Here is a 21751-nt window from a genome sequence, read left to right as displayed (position 1 = left end):
GTCTCTCTGGTATGTCTCATTTGTCTGATACTTAAGAGCTATGTTTCTGAAGGACAGAAGCTGTTGGGCCGTCAACACAAGCAGCACTGTAACTACCTCCACTACATCTACCACCATCACCACCACAACTACTACCGCTACAACCACCAACACCACCACCACTATCACTATAACCACCACCACCACTACCACTATAACCACAACCACAGCCATCACAACAATAGCCATCACCACCACAACCACCACCAAAACCATCACTCAATAACAACCACAACAACCACCCCAATAATCACAACAACCAACACCACCACAACCTGTACCATCACCACCACCACAACCTGTACCACCACCACCATAACCTCCTCTACCACCACAACAACCACCACCATCACTCTACAACATCTCTCTAAAAAATATAAACTAATCCTAGCAACTTACTACTGCCCAAGTTCCCAGACGAACACCTTCCTGATTAACTAACAACCTGCATGTTTAATGAGAGCTTAACGAGCCAACTACGACCAAACATTAAACCAAGGGTTAAAGAACACAACGTCTCAGCCCTACAGCCATGTTGCAACCCGACCTAATCCAACAATTGCAATCCCTCTCAACACTACCAACACAGTACAGTTGAGAGGCGGGACCAAAGAGCCAGAGCTCGACCCCCGGCAAACACGACTAGGTGAGTACAGGTTCCAACATGTACTTTTGTACTTGTGGGCTGAGACTGGCAAGTACTTTTGACAGTGTCTTGATTTGACAAGTTGTACACGAGTGAGTGTATTTTTGGCTGAGTTCAGAAGGAACTCTTGACATGCCTTAGGTTTAGCTTGACAGCTAATTCTGGTGAGTTGGTAATATAGTTAAGACAGTCCAGAGTGACTCAGCTGTTTATATTTAGCCTGGAAGCGTGAGTTTGTTGGGTAGCATCACTCATCATGTGAGTGAATATAGCGCCATAGTGACAGTATTGGGCAGCGCCACTCATCCTGTGAGTGGACACACCGCCATAGTGACAGTATTGAGCAGCGTCACTCATCCTGTGAGAGAACACACCGCCATAGTGACAGTATTGGGCAGCGCCACTCATCCTGTGAGTGGACACACACCGCCATAGTGACAGTATTGGGCAGCGCCACTCATCCTGTGAGTGGACACACCGCCATAGTGACAGTATTGGGCAGCGTCACTCATCCCGTGAGTGAATACAGCGCCATAGTGACAGTATTGGGCAGAGTCACTCATCCCGTGAGTGAATACAGCGCCATAGTGACAGTATTGGGCAGCGTCACTCATCCTGTGAGTGGACACACACCGCCATAGTGACAGTATTGGGCAGCGCCACTCATCCTGTGAGTGGACACAACGCCATAGTGACAGTATTAGGCAGCGCCACTCATCCTGTGAGTGGACACACCGCCATAGTGACAGTATCGGGCAGCGCCACTCATCCTGTGAGTGGACACACCGCCATAGTGACAGTATTGGGCCGCGTCATTCATCCTGTGAGTGGATACACCGCCATAGTGACAGTATTGGGCCGCGTCATTCATCCTGTGAGTGGACACACCGCCATAGTGACAGTATTGGGCAGAGTCACTCATCCCGTGAGTGAATACAGCGCCATAGTGACAGTATTGGGCAGAGTCACTCATCCCGTGAGTGAATACAGCGCCATAGTGACAGTATTGGGCCGCGTCATTCATCCTGTGAGTGGACACACCGCAATGGTGACAGTATTGGGCAGCGCCACTCATCCTGTGAGTGGACACACCGCCATAGTGACAGTATTGGGCAGCGCCACTCATCCTGTGAGTGGACACACCGCCATAGTGACAGTATTGGGCAGCGCCACTCATCCTGTGAGTGGACACACCGCCATAGTGACAGTATTGGGCAGTGCCACTCATCCTGTGAGTGGACACACCGCCATAGTGACAGTATTGGGCAGCGCTACTCATCCTGTGAGTGGACACACCGCCATTGTGACAGTATTGGGCAGCGTCATTCATCCTGTGAGTGGACACACCGCCATAGTGACAGTATTGAGCAGCGTCACTCATCCTGTGAGTGAACACACCGCTATATTGACAGTATTGGGCAGCGTCACTCATCCTGTGAGTGGACACACCGCAATAGTGACAGTATTGAGCAGCGCCACTCATCCTGTGAGTTAATACACCGCCATAGTGACAGTATTGGGCAGCGTTACCCATCCTGTGAGTGGACACACCGCATAGTGACAGTATTGGGCAGCGCCACTCATCCTGTGAGTGGACACACAGCAATAGTGACAGTATTGGGCAGCATTACCCATCCTGTGAGTGGACACACCGCCATAGTGACAGTATTGGGCAGCGTCACTCATCCTGTGAGTGGACACACCGCCATAGTGACAGTATTGGGCAGCGCCACTCATCCTGTGAGAGGACACACCGCCATAGTGACAGTATTGGGCAGCGCCACTCATCCTGTGAGTGGGCACACCGCCATAGTGACAGTATTGGGCAGCGCCACTCATCCTGTGAGTGGACACACCGCCATAGCAGCATATACAACACTGCATACAGAATCCAAATTAATGCATACAGAGTTCGACCTAATGCATACAGAGTCCATCTTAATGCATACAGAGTCCAACATAACGCATACGAAGTCCAACTTACTATAGGCAAAGTACCTTAAAGCATACCCAGTGTCTAGCTGTCCCCAGACATGAATACGACTTGGTCTCACGAACGTTCTGAGAGAGTCACTCTCGTCGTAACCAAAGGAGTAATTACCCCATTACAAATTTATGCCTCCAAACTTAGAATTGCAGTAAAGTCACAATTACAGCGTTTAACTGTCCAAACTCCATTTGTGAGAGGCTGTAACTCCGTCTCCTTGGCAGGTCTGTCTGTCTACGATGGCCTCCTGTCCCCACCTGGGGCCATACGGGTGAAATATGTCCTACTACTGTGGACAGTAACTTGTGGGTTCCCGTCTAATGAAGTGTCTCTTGGGTGACAGATAATTGTTGTGACTTCCTAATGTGGAGTTGGTGATGGCTGTCTACCAGGTGTGTGGGGGGGTCTACCAGGTATGTGGGTGTCTACCAGGTGTGTGTAGAGGCATCTACACACACTTACACAGCTGCTTATGGATTCCTGCCAACAGCTGCAGGTGTAGCAATACTAACATACACCCTAATATACAACATACACCAGGTGTAGTTGCAAATGTATGACTGAGAATACATTCACACACACTCGTGCCTCTGTAATATTTCTAACTGGCAACAGATGAGTTGCGCCCTGGCAGCTGTGGAGTGAGGACGTCTTGCCGACCCTCCGTGATTGTTGGGGTTGTTTCCCGCTTTGGTCGCCAGATGGTGTGGGCGTCTCTGCCCTCCCAGCTGTTGCTGCCTGGCTGCGAGTTGACGTGGCAAGTCTGACATGGGTGGCAACCTTCCCCCTGTTATGCGTGTGAACTCCGTGGGCCTGGAGTTCACTAGTCGGGCTGGATATCCAGAAATCGAGATGGTTATGTGTGACATGCTTCGTATCCTGGTGGTGGCTATCTACGGTGTGGAGCTTATAACAGCTCACTGGGTTGTTCTCAAGTTCGTGAGGGAGGAGGAGTACCGTGACTTCCTTCGTCGTTACGAGGGGCGTACGTTGCCGTTGCCGGGTGGTGCCGGCTCTGTGTCAATTTCGGACCGTAGTGGTGCCCTGACTTATGTCAGTGTCCATGGGGCGCCCCTGGAGATTCCCGAAGACCTCCTCCGGCGTTACTTCGGGAAGTTTGGTGCTGTTGTAAGGGTGCGGGTGAACATGCTCTCCTCGGGGAGGTATGCAGGACGGCGAACGAACGTTCGTACTTTGGGAATGAGCCTGTGGTCGGATGTACCATCTTCTGTCCGGCTTATGGGATACTACATCCAGGTGTATTATGCCCAGCAACCCCGTACCTGTTTCCGGTGTGGCCTGTTGGGACATCAGGCTGCCGGGTGCTCTGCGGCCCCGGTGGCTCCCGTCAACTTGTTCCGGGAAGAGGATTTCCCGCCGCTCCGACTGGAGGAGGACTCCGGGGATGAGGAGGTGCCTGGTGTGGTTCCTGCGGCAGTTCTAGCTGTCGCTCCGTCTGGCCCTGGTCTGTCTGCCCCACTGGTAAGCTCTGGGGACCTAGGGGCACTTGGTTCGGACCTTCGCCGTTCGGTAGATACGGAGGTGCATCCGCATCCGGTTGCTTCCGTGGTGGCTTTGGATGATGCTGTAGGGGTGGTGCCTGCATCTCCTGCAGACGAACGTGTGCTTCCCGGGGCTGTCCGGGCGGTGGTGTGTGTGCCTCCGCCCACGCCCTCTGCCTCATCGCCTCTGGTAGTTTCCTCGTCGACGCATGCCTCTTCTCCTCTGTCGGTTCCGTCGCCCTCGCTGGATGCCTCACGTCTGCTGGTGTCTACCCTTCCGCCTGCTGTGTCTCTTCCTTCTCCGAGTCCGGTCTCCTTGGATGGTGGTGTTTTTTTTGCCCAGCGTCGTTGAGGCTGCTGTTCTGCGTGGTCGTGCTGCCCAGGATTTGGGACCGCCTGCCGATGTTTCTTCTTGGGCACCGCTTATCGAGGGTGACAGTTCCGACGATCATCGGCCTATTTCTAAGCACCGTCGTTCGGCTCGGGATGCGTCACCTCACCGGACGTGGGCGGAGGAGCGTGATGCCATGGATGATGATGCTGTGGGCGACGATGTGCTGCCTCCTGTGGTGCCTTCTGTGTTGGACACTGTGCTCCGTGCTGAAAGATGTGCGACGGGGGAGGGGGGAATCTGCTCCTGTTCCGGTTGGCGGAGGCGCTTGCGGTGCCACCCTCCGCGGGGCTCGGTGCGATGCCCGGTGTAGAACGAAGTGCGCGCCCTCGTGTGGGGCGTGATGGGCGGCCTCCGCCCGCTGTTCCGGTATCTCCTGCTTCCGCTGCGGCGATGCCCCTGCCTTTCGTGTCGGGTCGGTGGCGCCCGCTTCCGCCGGATGTGGTGATCCCCGAAAATATGGAGCACCCGCGAGTTCGTGAGGGCCGTGCCCCTACGAAACTGGAGTATTTGGTATGGGAGGCTTATAAGCGGCGGTATCTGCAGTATACGTACCCTGAGAAATATCCTCCTGTTTGACTTTTGTGTGTTCTGTGTGATTGGCTGTGTGGTTGGGTGTGGGTCTATACTTGCAGCTTTGTGTGACTCCTGTGTGGCTATTGTGCTGCTGTTGTGGTGTGTTTAGTGCGGTGATCGTTTATTTTATGTACTTATGTCCTTACGGCTTTTTGCTCGTTTGCATGTTTTGTGCTTTTTGTTTTTCTGTCTTTTCAGTTCGCTGTGTGGTTCAGTTTTTTGTTCTTATTGCCTTGTGTTTCTTGCCTTAGGTGTGTGTGTGTGATTATTTCTTTGTCCTTGAAATTGCTTTATTCTTTGTATATATTTTATGCTATATATGTTCTTACGTGTGGTTTTTGGATTTCTTGTTCATTTGTTGTAACTTATGTGTATTTTTTCTTGTATATTTTTGCTATAGTACTTATGTCATTAGTTTGTTGTGTGTTGTATGTGTATTATGTCCTATGCTGTTTGTGGGTTTCTTGGCTTGTGTCTTGTGAGCTTTCTTGTGACCTCTTGTTTGTACTTTGTGTCTGTTTTTCTGGTGTTTGCTTTCTTCATGTGTTCGCACGATTGTTTCTATTTATCTGCCATTTTGTACTTGTTCCCTGTTTTTGTACTTTTTTCCATATTAATAACAAAAAAAGGAGAAAAAAAAAGATTTTTGCAAGTAGTTGTTATGTTGTTCTTGTTTGTGTTTATTTATATGTTAATGTATTGTTTTTGTTATCTTTGTTATCTTTCGGGTTGATATTTGCCCTATTGTATTGTATTTTGTATCTTGTGTTTGTTTAATGACTTGTTTGTTATACGGTTTTATGTTTTATGTTTTTGTTTTATGTTATACTTGTCGGTCCTTCAGGCCGGTATTTCTGTGCATTACTTGTTACTTTGTCTTTGTTTTATTGTACTTGTTAGCATGTTTTACATGTAAATATAAAAATTAAAAAATTAAATAAAACTGGCAACAGAAGCGCATTGGTGAAGCTGAACTTGTGTGAATCTTTGAATCTTTGATTCACTGGTGAATCTTTAATTATAATCGGCTCAGTGGTAATAGATAGTGCAGCAGCAACTGTCTATCAGTGATAGACCTCATAATTACACACTTGTGCAGTTTATGTTATCTTAAGGTTATCTTGAGATGATTTCGGGGCTTAGCGTCCCCGCGGCCCGGTCCTCGACCAGGCTTCCACCCCCAGGAAGCAGCCCGTGACAGCTGACTAACACCCGGGTACCTATTTTCCTGCTAGGTAATAGGGGCATAGGGTGAAAGAAACTCTGCCCATTGTTTCTCGCCGGCGCCTGGGATCGAACCCAGGATCACAAGTCCAGTGTGCTGTCCGCTCAGCCGACCGGCTCACTTATGTTGATTTGTTGATTTATTCAAAAAAATGTATATATGCATACTTAAAGGAGTATACCGCAGCGTCTGAGGCTCCTGGATACTTTGAGTTTACCATAAGTTTACCACAAGTGTAGTGGAAATATAATCACATCAAACAGAGAAATTATACTTTACACAATCGTAGAATTTTCCGGTTTACAATGATAAAGCTTTGTGTTGTATCCGATGTATTAAACATTGTATAATTTAGGAAGCTGATTGCGTTATTTAAAAAAAGGGGTCTGGACAAAAAATAAATTAGGCTTAGTCTTTGTCCACTGACTAAAAAAATAAATTAAAATAGGGCTCAGATATAATATAAAAGTAAACCCAAATACATATTTCATGAAGGATTCATTTATACATTGAAACGAATGATGGAATTCGAGTCTACCAGCGTGGGAACGAGCATCCATTTAAATGTGTGTGTGATCAACTGGACTATAGCTGCTTGCATGATGCCAGACGAAATATTCATTGCACTGCCTTTGATCAGGTTGAAATGGATGCAATTTCTCTCTCTAGCACATTCCTTTAGATTTCCAGCTGTGATTAAGGTGCTGTGAGTGTCTGAGTGACGGCAGGTAACTCACTGAGGAGCTGTGAGTGTTTGAGTGACCACAGGTAACGTGAGGGGGAGCTGGGAGTGTTTGAGTGACGACAGGTAACTCACTGAGGAGCTGTGAGTGTCTGAGTGACCACAGACAACGTGTTGAGGAGCTGTGAGTGTCTGAGTGACCACAGGTAACGTGTTGAGGAGCTGTGAGTGTCTGAGTGACCACAGACAACGTGTTGAGGAGCTGTGAGTGTCTGAGTGACCACAGGTAACGTGTTGAGGAGCTGTGAGTGTCTGAGTGACCACAGGTAACGTGTTGAGGAGCTGTGAGTGTCTGAGTGACCACAGGTAACGTGTTGAGGAGCTGTGAGTGTCTGAGTGACCACAGGTAACGGGTTGAGGAGCTGTGAGTGTCTGAGTGACCACAGGTAACGTGTTGAGGAGCTGTGAGTGTCTGAGTGACCACAGGTAAAACGCTAAGAAACTGTGAGTGCCGGAACGTAACTAACCCGTTGAACTAATTTGCCCGAACCTAACCTTCCAGAGGACCAACCAACAGAAAACGGAACCTCACATCAATCTTACTAGTGGGGGGGGGATCTTTATGAGTAGAGGCATATCCATGTATAGAGTAGAGGCATCTCCATATATAGAGTAGAGGCATCTCATGTATACAGTAGAGGCATCTCCATGTATAGAGTAGAGGCATCTCCATGTGTAGAGTAGAGGCATCTCCATGTATAGAGTAGAGGCATCTCCATGTATAGAGTAGAGGCATCTCCATGTATAGAGTAGAGGCATCTCCATGTATAGAGTAGAGCCATCTCCATGTATACAGTAGAGGCATCTCCATGTATAGAGTAGAGGCATCTCCATGTATAGAGTAGAGGCATCTCCATATATAGAGTAGAGGCATCTCCATATATAGAGTAGAAGCATCTCCATGTATAGAGTATTAGAACCGAAGAGTCCAGCCTAAGGTTGTACAGACTCAGAGTTCCTGTTAGAGTCAAGGTCGATGTTAGGTGAGTAATTAGAGCCAATAGCCACCTCTAGAGGGCTCTATAACCTTTCCGCAAGAGCTTAGAGTAACCCAAGAGTAAATCTGGTGATGAGATTAGAGGCTATTAACCTCTGAAGGGTGATTAAAGTCCACCAAAATAACCCAGACTGACCCAGCCAACGTGATTGGTAATTGGGCTGAAGGGGTCAACCAATCGCTGTGGAGTCCCCCCCCCTCCCCCTTGATATGTATACTATGTATACTCGGCTGTATACCCACTACCATGGTATACATATGGATACAAGTGTGTGTCTTGAGATTGACAGACTTAAGTACGTTGGTGTTAAGTGCTTTCTGCCTCCCGTAGAGTCACTACTTAACTATGAACTCACAGATGACACATAGAGCTCAAAGATGACACATAGAGCTCACAGATGACACACACAGCTCACAGATGACACATAGAGCTCACAGATGACACATAGAGCTCACAAATGACACATAGAGCTCACAGATGATACATAGAGCTCACAGATGACACATAGAGCTCACAGATGACACATAGAGCTCACAAATGACACATAGAGCTCACAGATGATACATAGAGCTCACAGATGACACATAGAGCTCATAGATTACACACAGAGCTCACAGATGATACATAGAGCTCACAGATGACACACAGAGCTCACAGATGACACATGAAGCTGACAGATGACACATAGAGCTCAAAGATGACACATAGAGCTCACAGATGACACACACAGCTCACAGATGACACATAGAGCTCACAGATGACACATAGAGCTCACAAATGACACATAGAGCTCACAGATGATACATAGAGCTCACAGATGACACATAGAGCTGACAGATGACACGTAGAGCACACAGATGACACATAGAGCTCACAGATGGCACATGGAGCTCACAGATGACACACAGAGCTCACAGATGACACATGAAGCTGACAGATGACACATAGAGCTCACAGATGACACATAGAGCTGACAGATGACACGTAGAGCACACAGATGACACATAGAGCTCACAGATGGCACATGGAGCTCACAGATGACACGTAGAGCTCACAGATAACACACAGAGCTCGCAGATGACACATAGAGCTCACAGATGACACATAGAGCTGACAGATGACACGTAGAGCACACAGATGACACATAGAGCTCACAGATGGCACATGGAGCTCACAGATGACACACAGAGCTCACAGATAACACACAGAGCTCGCAGATGACACATAGAACTCAAATATGACACATAGAGCAGCGCACACATAGAGCCCGATGCGCAATTGTCTCAAGAAACACCAGTTTCATGGCATTTTTATCACACCAATTCCCCTAAAACTTGTTCACATTGTTCATGTTCAACAGCATTGTTACGTTGTTCACTTGAACTCGAGTGAGTTCAAGAACAGGCTGAGCTACAAGTCCTGAGTGGGACCCACTCTCTAGGAGGACCTCCACTCTGGGGCCTCGCACTCTGAGGGGGATCTTAGTGCTCTACTGGAGGGTTTGATATCATAGCTAACTGCTTTGATATCACTGTGTATAGAAGCTGAGAGTTTGAGTTATCATAAGGTGAAGAATTCAAGCTTTTAGCTGATGGGTGAGAGTTTATTGGGCTTATTGAGCGCTGGGCTTTGTATTACTCATCCCAGTGCTGGGATCTGTCTATCTGTCCCAGCGCCCGTCTCAGCCCTGGGATTATAGCGCCCTGAGCACCATCCTCACTGTCAATTCCGACGGTGAATTTGAGGATTCTACTCACCGTTGTGCGAAAGTGAAAATGTCATGTTCTCCATCCTGTCTGTAAATATGAGCAGACTGTCACTGTCGAATGTGACTGTGAATATGATCAAGCTCTTCACTGTACTGTGTGACAGTGTAGTGTATGTCATGTTGCCTGTCCTGTGATGCAGTGACTATGAACAGCATCTTCACTGTCTTTTGTGGCAGTGAAAATGAGCCCCATCCTTCCTCGCCTGTGTTGCAGTGAATATGTACACCATCTTCACTGTCTTGTGGCAGTGAAAATGAATATCGTTCTTTCTGTTCTCTGCGACAGTGACTGTTCTTCGTCACTGTCCTGTGTGGTAGTGAATGTTACTTTCGTAGGTTCCGGGGATCAATATCCCCGCGGCCCGGTTTCTTCCCAGGCCTCCTAGTTGGTGGTCAACCAGGTTGTTAGACGCGGCTGTTCGCAGCCTGTCGTATGAATCATAGCCTGGTGGATCAGGTGAATCCTTTGGGGGTGTTCAACCCGTCCTCTTTTGAACACCGTGAGAGGTCTTTTGAACACCGTGAGAGGTCTTTTGAACACCGTGAGAGGTCTTTTGAACACCGTGAGAGATCTTTTGAACACCGTGAGAGGTCTTTTGAACACCGTGAGAGTTCGTTTTAACACCGCGAGAGGTCTTTTGAACACCGTGAGAGGTCTTTTGAACACCGTGAGAGGTCTTTTGAACACCGTGAGAGGTCTTTTGAACACCGTGAGAGGTCTTTTGAACACCGTGAGAGGTCTTTTGAACACCGTGAGAGATCTTTTGAACACCGTGAGAGGTCTTTTGAACACCGTGAGAGTTCGTTTTAACACCGCGAGAGGTCTTTTGAACACCGTGAGAGGTCTTTTGAACACCGTGAGAGGTCTTTTGAACACCGCGAGAGGTCTTTTGAACACCGCGAGAGGTCTTTTGAACACAGTGAGAGGTTTTTTGAACACCGTGAGAGGTCTTTTGAACACCGCGAGGGAGAAAGTTGGAAATCCTTGGGTCTTGATGTTCATTAATCCCTGAAACATTTTTGGATTACTAAACAAAGTAATTTACAGTCTGGATAACATGGATAACATTGTCTACTCTCACGAACCCGACTCCATCGTCGGAGCACGGAGCAGCGACGTCAACGCCATCTGTCAGTCCGCTCCCGAAACCCCCACAACATGGACGACGCCATCTAGTGGTGGCAGGATTATACCAGCAAGAGGCGCTAGATTCCTGTCCTAGTGAGCTCGAGAGGTAGCTGCTGCTGCCCTCTAGTGAGGTGGTGCTTAGAAAATCAGCGCTATCTGTTATAGGAGGAGTTGTATGTCTATGTGTGAGTCCGTAAGTGATGTTTCCTAGTGTCCCATGTACTGACCAGGGGCCAGATTCACGAAAGTACTTACGCAAGCACTTACGAACCTGTACATCTATTCTTAATCTTTGGCGGCTTTGTTTACAATTATTAAACAGTTAATGAGCTCCGAAGCACCAGGAGGCTGTTTATAACAATAACAACAGTTGATTGGCAAGTTTTCATGCTTGTAAACTGTTTAATAAATGTAACCAAAGCCGTCAAAGATTGAGGAAAGATGTACACGTTCGTAAGTGCTTGCGTAAATACTTTCGTGAATCTGGCTCCAGTTTACTGATGACGTGTCTGTATCCACAAAGGCGACGTAGGGCTGCTATGGTACGAAGACAGTCAGTCTACCCAGGGCATATTATCTCTATTATCATACATTATCATTTCTATTATCTATTATCAGGGCATATAGCCTATTATCTCTCTACTCCATTCTGCTTTACGTGGGCAGTGATGCGCCGTCGGAGAAGAGCTGTGTAGTGTTCTACTGTCTGCCTGTGAAGTGGCAGTGACAGACTTCTGCGTATCTCGGGACTGACTAGAGGAAGAGACGACCAACAGTGAGGTGCTACGGAGGAGTGTAACTAGCTAGTTGTAAGACGCTCCTGCCAGGGGTTCGATACCCTTGTATTTGTTCGTGTAGAGGCCCAGCAGCGCGAGGCTGATGTTCTCTGCCAGCACCAGGCTGGAGAGTGATTGTGGGCGTTCACAAGGAGCTCCTAGTGAGACTGTGTATAGGCTGGCCCGTGGCTAGGGGTAGGCTGACCCGTGGCTAGGGGTAGGCTGGCCCATGGCTAGGGGTAGGCTGGCCCGTGGCTAGGGGTAGGCTGGCCCGTGGCTAGGGGTAGGCTGGCCCGTGGCTAGGGGTAGGCTGGCCCATGGCTAGGGGTAGGCTGGCCCGTGGCTAGGGGTAGGCTGGCCCATGGCTAGGGGTAGGCTGGCCCGTGGCTAGGGGTAGGCTGGCCCGTGGCTAGTGGTAGGCTGGCCCATGGCTAGGGGTAGGCTGGCCCGTGGCTAGGGGTAGGCTGGCCCGTGGCTAAGGGTAGGCTGGCCCGTGGCTAGGGGTAGGCTGGCCCGTAGCCAGGGTAGACTCGTTGGTGTGTCCCAGTACTGGTTGAGGACGGTACTGTGTGTTGAGGAACACGGTAGTTGACAAAGCAGCATTGTATGAGCATCAAGGAGCGTTTAGTGTCCTATGAGAGACACACTTGTGTATATATCAGTGTAGTAATACTTCGTTTATGATTCTATTTAAGGTAGTGGGAAAGTGATAATATGTGAATATATTGATAATTGATGAAGTGTCGTATTCAACTCCCCTATTGTGTTTTACTTGCATTACCGAGCTCACTCCTTGAAAGCCACTACTAACTTGGGGCCGGATACCAGAACTTTAGTTCCACCAGCAAAGAACTCGGTTGCGACCCTTTGTGGCCGTAACAATAACAATGTTATCATTGTTAACATTCTTATAGTATGATAACATTCATTGGATAACATCCAGGTATCAGTAGATCCACTATAATACACAGGCTAGATAAAGCCGGATATCAGTAAATTATATACACAGAATGACGGATATCGGTATATTATATAGAATGCCGGATATCTGTATGTTATATAGATTGCCTGATATCGGTATATTATATAGAATGACGGATATCGGCAAATAAGAGAATATCCTATGTTGGGTAGGGTAGAATATCCAACGCAGGGAGGGAGATCACATCCTATCCAGGGATAAAGAGAACAACACTGTAGCGACGTTATTTCGACGTTGTAGAAACGTTGTAACGACGTTGTAGAAACGTTGTAACGACGTTGTAGAAACGTTGTAACGACGTTGTAGAAACGTTGTAACGACGTTGTAGAAACGTTGTAACGACGTTGTAGAAACGTTGTAACGACGTTGTAGAAACGTTGTAACGACGTTGTAGAAACGTTATGGCGACCGACACACCTGCTGTCCGAGCTGCCAGGACGGATCATTCCAGTCGTGAGAGGGACGTACGAGTGAGGAGGTCGTTTAGGGGTGTGTGGAGTGAGGGGGTCGTTTAGGGTGTGTGGAGTGAGGGGGTCGTTTAAGGGTGTGTGGAGTGAGGGGGTCGTTTAGGGTGTGTGGAGTGAGGGGGTCGTTTAAGGGTGTGTGGAGTGAGGGGGTCGTTTAAGGGTGTGTGGAGTGAGGGGGTCGTTTAAGGGTGTGTGGAGTGAGGGGGTCGTTTAGGGTGTGTGGAGTGAGGGGGTCGTTTAAGGGTGTGTGGAGTGAGGGGGTCGTTTAGGGTGTGTGGAGTGAGGGGGTCGTTTAAGGGTGTGGAAGCAAAAGATCAACTTAACGAGGTCATCCCAGGCCTGACAACCGTCCTCACTGCTTTTCCAATACCGTTAGCCCAAATGCTTTGACGGGTGATGATTCGTTTAACGGCATCTTAGCTTCGTTTGCCATTGGTTTAAACACGAGTAAGGTGCTTAGACGAACGACCCCGGACTACACCTCCACGCCACCAACTCCTAAACAAACCAGTGAGCTAAAACATAAGCGGAAAAAGAAACAGGGAAAAAGGAGGAAACCCCACCTCCATTTAAATCTTTGACCCCAAATATCCCAATAACAAGGTTATCGCGAATAACCTGACTCAATTACGGGCTCACCATAGCCCGTGCTACATGGACAGGTCGTTCTGAGCAGATAAATCTAAAACAACAACCACCCGGAGTCGTCAATCCGAAGGCAGAGTCCACCGGAGCCGGTCGCGTTCTCAGGCAAACTCGGCCAAGTTAAGACAGTGATTGCTCCGGCAACTCTGTCAAAGTTACTCACCAACTTGACATTCAGCAATACTGCAATGCGGCCGTCAGAATGGCGTCGCAAGGCAATATATTTGATGACAAGATTGTTGTCAAGGTGAGAAACTTGGTATTGTAGAGTTTGATTGTATGTAAATACTTCGTATCATCTCCCAAGTGATGAATTGTTTCATCACAATCGTCAGATATCTCAGACTACGATTGAAGGTAGTCTGAGACGAGACTACGACTATATAGCACTGGGAAGGCGTCAGGATAATGATTTGGGATGGGACGGGGGGAAGGAATGTTGCCCAACCACTTGTTGGGACGGTCGGGGATTGAACGCCGACCTGCATGAAGCGAGACCGTCGCTCTACCGTCCACCCCAAAGTAGTTGGGCGCCGTGAGACGCCACCTGAGTGGGTCAAGCTGCCTCTTGCGTGCATCTACGTGCGTGTGTGCGTGCGTGTACTCACCTAGTTGTGCTTGCGGGGGTTGAGCTCTGGCTCAACCCGCCTCTCAACTGTCAATCAACTGGTGTACAGGTTCCTGAGCCTATTGGGCTCTATCATATCTACATTATAAACTGTGTATGGAGTCAGCCTCCACCACATCACTGCCTAATGCATTCCATTTGTCAACCACTCTGACACTGAAAAAGTTCTTTCTAATATCTCTGTGGCTCATTTGGGCACTCAGTTTCCACCTGTATCCCCTTGTGCGTGTGCCCCTTGTGTTAAATACCCTGTCTTTACCTACCCTGTCGATTCTCTTGAGAATCTTGAATGTGGTGATCATGTCCCTTCTAACTCTTCTGTCTTCCAGCGAAGTGAGGTTTAATTCCCGTAGTCTCTCCTCGTAGCTCATACCTCTCAGCTCGGGTACTAGTCTGGTGGCAAACCTTTGAACCTTTTCCAGTTTAGTCTTATGCTTGACTAGATATGGACTCCATGCTGGAGCCGCATACTCCAGGATTGGTCTGACATACGTGGTATATAATGTTCTGAAAGATTTCTTACACAAGTTTCTAAAGGCCGTTCTTATGTTAGCCAACCTGGCATATGCTGCTGATGTTATCCTCTTGATATGAGCATCAGGGGACAGGTCTGGCGTGATATCAACCCCCAGGTCTTTCTCTCTCTCGGACTCTTGAAGTATTTCATCTCCCAAGTGATACCTTGTATCTGGTCTCCTGCTTCCTACCCCTATCTTCATTACATTACATTTGCTTGGGTTAAACTCTAACATCCATTTGTTCGACCATTCCTGCAGCTTGTCCAGGTCTTCTTGAAGCCTCAAGCTGTCCTCCTCTGTCGTAATCTTTCTCATAATTTTGGCGTCGTGTGTGCGTGTGTGCGTTGGCTAGCCTCCACCTGCGTGTCGCACGCGCGCCTGGCCTCATATTGATCAATACTGACCACTATACCTTGAGACAAGGGTCAATACTGACCACTATACCTTGAGACAAGGGTCAATACTGACCACTATACCTTGAGACAAGGGTCAATACTGACCACTATACCCTGAGACAAGGGTCAATACTGACCACTATACCTTGAGACAAGGGTCAATACTGACCACTATACCCTGAGACAAGGGTCAATACTAACCACTATACCCTGAGACAAGGGTCAATACTGACCACTATACCCTGAGACAAGGGTCAATACTGACTACTATACCTTGAGACAAGGGTCAATACTGACCACTATACCCTGAGACAAGGGTCAATACTGACCACTATACCTTGAGACAAGGGTCAATACTGACCACTATACCTTGAGACAAGGGTCAATACTGACCACTATACCCTGAGACAAGGGTCAATACTGACCACTATACCCTGAGACAAGGGTCAATACTGACCACTATACCTTGAGACAAGGGTCAATACTGACCACTATACCCTGAGACAAGGGTCAATACTGACCACTATACCTTGAGACAAGGGTCAATACTGACCACTATACCTTGAGACAAGGGTCAATACTGACCACTATACCCTGAGACAAGGGTCAATACTGACCACTATACCCTGAGACAAGGGTCAATACTGACCACTATACCCTGAGACAAGGGTCAATACTGACCACTATACCCTGAGACAAGGGTCAATACTGACCACTATACCCACACAATTCAGCACCATGGCAACCCCTCCCCCCACAATTCAGCACCATGGCAACCCCTCCCCCCCCACAATTCAGCACCATGGCAACCCCTCCCCCCCCCACAATTCAGCACCATGGCAACCCCTCCCCCCACAATTCAGCACCATGGCAACCCCTCCCCCCCCACAATTCAGCACCATGGCAACCCCTCCCCCCACAATTCAGCACCATGGCAACCCCTCCCCCCCCCACAATTCAGCACCATATGGCAACCCCTCCCCCCCCCACAATTCAGCACCATGGCAACCCCTCCCCCCCCCACAATTCAGCACCATGGCAACCCCGCCCCCCCACAATTCAGCACCACGGCAACCCCTCTCCCCCCCCCCACAATTCAGCACCACGGCAACCCCTCCCCCCCCCCCCACCAACTCTACTCTTGTGAAAATATAAAAAATTATCTGATTTTTTCCTTGCTGTCATTGTCATAATTTTTTTCAATTTTCCTCCTAAGCGTGACACCACCTCCGTGTGTGGGGGGGGGAGAGGGGGGTGTGGGGGAGGGGAAAAGGGGGGAGGGGGGTTTGGGGGAGGGGAAAAGGGGGGAGGGGGGTGAAAAGTAGGGGGGTAGGGGGGGTTGGGAGTCACTTTTATGGAGGTCTGTTAGCATGTTCTCTTTCATTATATGAGGCTGTGGTCTGGATATGCCGCACCTGCCTTCCTCTGCCGCAGCTGCCTTATATAACTTCTGCCGCAGCTGCCTTATATAACCTCTGCCGCAGCTGCCTTATATAACCTCTGCCGCAGCTGCCTTATATAACCTCTGCCGCAGCTGCCTTATATAACCTCTGCCGCAGCTGCCTTATATAACCTCTGCCGCAGGCTGCCTTATTTAACCTCTGCCGCAGCTGCCTTATATAACCTGTGCCGCAGCTGCCTTATATAACCTCTGCCGCAGGCTGCCTTACACAACCTATGCCGCAGGCTGCCTTACACAACCTCTGCCGCAGGCTGCCTTACACAACCTATGCCGCAGGTTGCCTTTCATAACCTGTGCCGCAGGCTGCCTTACATAACCTCTGCCGCAGGCTGCCTTACACAACCTATGCCGCAGGCTACCTTACATAACCTATGCCGCAGGCTGCCTTACACAACCTCTGCCGCAGGCTGCCTTACACAACCTATGCCGCAGGCTGCCTTACACAACCTATGCCGCAGGCTGCCTTACACAACCTATGCCGCAGGCTGCCTTACATAACCTCTGCCGCAGGCTGCCTTACACAACCTCTGCCGCAGGCTGCCTTACACAACCTCTGCCGCAGGCTGCCTTACACAACCTATGCCGCAGGCTGCCTTACACAACCTATGCCGCAGGCTGCCTTACATAACCTCTGCCGCAGGCTGCCTTACACAACCTATGCCGCAGGCTGCCTTACACAACCTATGCCGCAGGCTGCCTTACACAACCTCTGCCGCAGGCTGCCTTACACAACCTATGCCGCAGGCTGCCTTACACAACCTATGCCGCAGGCTGCCTTACACAACCTATGCCGCAGGCTGCCTTACATAACCTCTGCCGCAGGCTGCCTTACATAACCTCTGCCGCAGGCTGCCTTACACAACCTATGCCGCAGGCTGCCTTACATAACCTCTGCCGCAGGCTGCCTTACACAACCTATGCCGCAGGCTGCCTTACACAACCTATGCCGCAGGCTGCCTTACATAACCTCTGCCGCAGGCTGCCTTACACAACCTATGCCGCAGGCTGCCTTACATAACCTCTGCCGCAGGCTGCCTTACATAACCTCTGCCGCAGGCTGCCTTACACAACCTATGCCGCAGGCTACCTTACACAACCTATGCCGCAGGCTGCCTTACACAACCTATGCCGCAGGCTGCCTTACACAACCTCTGCCGCAGGCTACCTTACCTTGAGGTTACCTTGAGGTGCTTCCGGGGCTTAGCGTCCCCGCGGCCCGGTCGTCGACCAGGCTCTCCTCCATCACAGCAAAAGCCGCAGTTTCTTCACTCTTTTAATCAAGATGAGAGGGAACCTTCCCTCTATAGTCAAGGTGAGAGGGAACCTTCCCTCTATAGTCATGGTGAGAGGGAACCTTCCCTCTATAGTCATGGTGAGAGGGAACCTTCCCTCTATAGTCATGGTGAGAGGGAACCTTCCCTCTATAGTCAAGGTGAGAGGGAACCTTCCCTCTATAGTCATGGTGAGAGGGAGAGAGCCTTCCCTCTATAGTCATGGTGAGAGGGAACCTTCCCTCTATAGTTAAGGTGAGAGGGAACCTTCCCTCTATAGTCATGGTGAGAGAGAACCTTCCCTCTATAGTCATGGTGAGAGGGAACCTTCCCTCTATAGTCATGGTGAGAGGGAACCTTCCCTCTATAGTCATGGTGAGAGGGAACCTTCCCTCTATAGTCATGGTGAGAGGGAACCTTCCCTCTATAGTCATGGTGAGAGGGAACCTTCCCTCTATAGTCATGGTGAGAGGGAACCTTCCCTCTATAGTCATGGTGAGAGGGAACCTTCCCTCTATAGTCATGGTGAGAGGGAGAGAGCCTTCCCTCTATAGTCATGGTGAGAGGGAACCTTCCCTCTATAGTCATGGTGAGAGGGAACCTTCCCTCTATAGTCATGGTGAGAGGGAGAGAGAGAGAGCCTTCCCTCTATAGTCAAGGTGAGAGGGAGAGAGAGAGGGAACCTTCCCTCTATAGTCATGGTGAGAGAGAACCTTCCCTCTATAGTCATGGTGAGAGAGAACCTTCCCTCTATAGTCATGGTGAGAGAGAACCTTCCCTCTATAGTCATGGTGAGAGAGAACCTTCCCTCTATAGTCATGGTGAGAGGGAACCTTCCCTCTATAGTCATGGTGAGAGAGAACCTTCCCTCTATAGTCATGGTGAGAGAGAACCTTCCCTCTATAGTCATGGTGAGAGAGAACCTTCCCTCTATAGTCATGGTGAGAGGGAACCTTCCCTCTATAGTCATGGTGAGAGGGAACCTTCCCTCTATAGTCATGGTGAGAGGGAACCTTCCCTCTATAGTCATGGTGAGAGGGAACCTTCCTTCTATAGTCATGGTGAGAGGGAGAGAGCCTTCCCTCTATAGTCATGGTGAGAGGGAACCTTCCCTCTATAGTCATGGTGAGAGGGAGAGAGCCTTCCCTCTATAGTCATGGTGAGAGGGAACCTTCCTTCTATAGTCATGGTGAGAGGGAGAGAGAGGGAACCTTCCCTCTATAGTCATGGTGAGAGAGAACCTTCCCTCTATAGTCATGGTGAGAGGGAACCTTCCCTCTATAGTCATGGTGAGAGGGAACCTTCCCTCTATAGTCATGGTGAGAGGGAACCTTCCCTCTATAGTCATGGTGAGAGGGAGAGAGCCTTCCCTCTATAGTCATGGTGAGAGGGAACCTTCCCTCTATAGTCATGGTGAGAGGGAGAGAGCCTTCCCTCTATAGTCATGGTGAGAGGGAACCTTCCCTCTATAGTCATGGTGAGAGGGAGAGAGAGAGAGCCTTCCCTCTATAGTCATAATGAGAGGGAGAGAGAGAGAGGGAACCTTCCCTCTATAGTCAAGGTGAGAGGGAGAGAGAGAGGGAACCTTCCCTCTATAGTCATGGTGAGAGGGAGAGAGCCTTCCCTCTATAGTCATGGTGAGAGGGAGAGAGCCTTCCCTCTATAGTCAAGGTGAGAGGGAGAGAGGGAACCTTCCCTCTATAGTCATGGTGAGAGGGAACCTTCCCTCTATAGTCATGGTGAGAGGGAACCTTCCTTCTATAGTCATGGTGAGAGGGAGAGAGAGGGAACCTTCCCTCTATAGTCATGGTGAGAGGGAACCTTCCCTCTATAGTCATGGTGAGAGGGAACCTTCCCTCTATAGTCATGGTGAGAGGGAACCTTCCCTCTATAGTCATGGTGAGAGGGAACCTTCCCTCTATAGTCATGGTGAGAGGGAACCTTCCTTCTATAGTCATGGTGAGAGGGAGAGAGAGGGAACCTTCCCTCTATAGTCATGGTGAGAGGGAACCTTCCTTCTATAGTCATGGTGAGAGGGAACCTTCCCTCTATAGTCATGGTGAGAGGGAACCTTCCTTCTATAGTCATGGTGAGAGGGAGAGAGAGGGAACCTTCCCTCTATAGTCATGGTGAGAGGGAACCTTCCTTCTATAGTCATGGTGAGAGGGAGAGAGAGGGAACCTTCCCTCTATAGTCATGGTGAGAGGGAACCTTCCCTCTATAGTCATGGTGAGAGGGAACCTTCCCTCTATAGTCATGGTGAGAGGGAACCTTCCCTCTATAGTCATGGTGAGAGGGAGAGAGAGAGAGCCTTCCCTCTATAGTCATAATGAGAGGGAGAGAGAGAGAGGGAACCTTCCCTCTATAGTCAAGGTGAGAGGGAGAGAGAGAGGGAACCTTCCCTCTATAGTCAAGGTGAGAGGGAGAGAGAGAGGGAACCGTCTTAGCAAGAGAGAGGGAAGATCCGTATGTAAGCGAGGCTCCATCTGCAATCTCTTAGAAAGAGAAAGAGAGAGAAAGACAGAGAGAGAGAGAGAGAGAGAGAGAGAGAGACAGACAGACAGACAGACAGACAGACAGACAGACAGACAGACAGACAGACAGACAGACAGACAGACAGACAGAGACAAAGAACCCTCTAAGCAAGCCACAATTAACAACAAACAACAAAATATTCAAGAACACTTACATATAATTTCGACGTAGAGGGGATTTGGTTCCAGGTCGGCCAGTACGACTCTTCACCACCACCACCATTATCACCACAATCTATATATATAAATATATAAATATATATACATATATATATATATATATATATATATATATATATATATATATATATATATATATATATATATATATATATATATATATATATATATATATTGTTATTGAGAGCTTGCTAATGCTTGCAAATGCATTTCCTGTTGATAATCGCACTTGTAAACAGGAGTAGAACTGAAGACTATATAGATCTTACACCTCATTGTCGATTCATAGTTCCAGATCACATCAGACATAAAGCGAGTCGATATATATTTATTTATATATATCCAGGGGGGTTAGGGGGGGGTGGGGTGGGGTTAGGAGGGGGGGTCAATGAACCCCCTTTCTCCCACCACAAGAGAAGTGACCCCTCCCACGGTACTGAAGCACTTTCTTCCCTCTCATGTCTCAGTTCTTAACATGATACACTCTAGGCCATATTGAATTGATTGATTGACATGTTTGTTTTCTCAGAATGGATTATTTTGTATTCACTGTAACGGCAAACTTCATGCACTTTTCATTAGAGGAAATATAGCAATCACTCTGGTGGCTCAGAGGGCCTCGAAGCACATCATCTAGCCAGCGAACCACAGCGTGTAAGGGAGGGAGTTGGTGAGTGTCTGGAATGAGTGTGTGAGACAGGAAGAGTGTGTTGGGGAGGTGGCAGGAGTGAGAGAGGGGGGGGGGGGGGAGAGAGAGTGAGAGTGAGAGTGAGGGAGAGTGTGTGGGGGTGGGTAGCCCAAGAGAGGAGCACTAGAGGAACGCGTGTTACCGGTTAGAGAGCTACGCCTCAACTGAGCAGGGCAGCCTGCAGCTCCCCTCTCACACACTC

The 21751-nt window shown here is 49.0% G+C and overlaps 2 protein-coding genes across 2 annotated transcripts in view; both read right to left on the bottom strand.

The window, feature by feature from the left end:
• The window catches only part of LOC138352740 (phospholipid scramblase-like), an 8483-nt gene extending 5297 nt beyond the window's left edge, over positions 1 to 3186 (bottom strand). Inside the window, exon 1 of the mRNA XM_069305326.1 lies at positions 3135 to 3186. Within this exon, the coding sequence (XP_069161427.1) occupies positions 3135 to 3186 (52 nt within the window). The remainder of the gene's footprint in view (positions 1 to 3134) is intronic.
• LOC123771268 (monocarboxylate transporter 13) overlaps positions 1 to 20980 on the bottom strand; it is a 128185-nt gene extending 107205 nt beyond the window's left edge. Inside the window, exon 1 of the mRNA XM_069305198.1 lies at positions 20837 to 20980. The gene's annotated coding sequence lies outside the window, so the exon portion shown is untranslated. The remainder of the gene's footprint in view (positions 1 to 20836) is intronic.
• Positions 20981 to 21751: the final 771 nt, after the last annotated feature.

This window comes from Procambarus clarkii, chromosome 54, assembly GCF_040958095.1.
Source record: "Procambarus clarkii isolate CNS0578487 chromosome 54, FALCON_Pclarkii_2.0, whole genome shotgun sequence".
Taxonomy (NCBI): Eukaryota; Metazoa; Arthropoda; class Malacostraca; order Decapoda; family Cambaridae; genus Procambarus; species Procambarus clarkii.
This window is presented reverse-complemented; position numbering and strand designations above follow the sequence as displayed.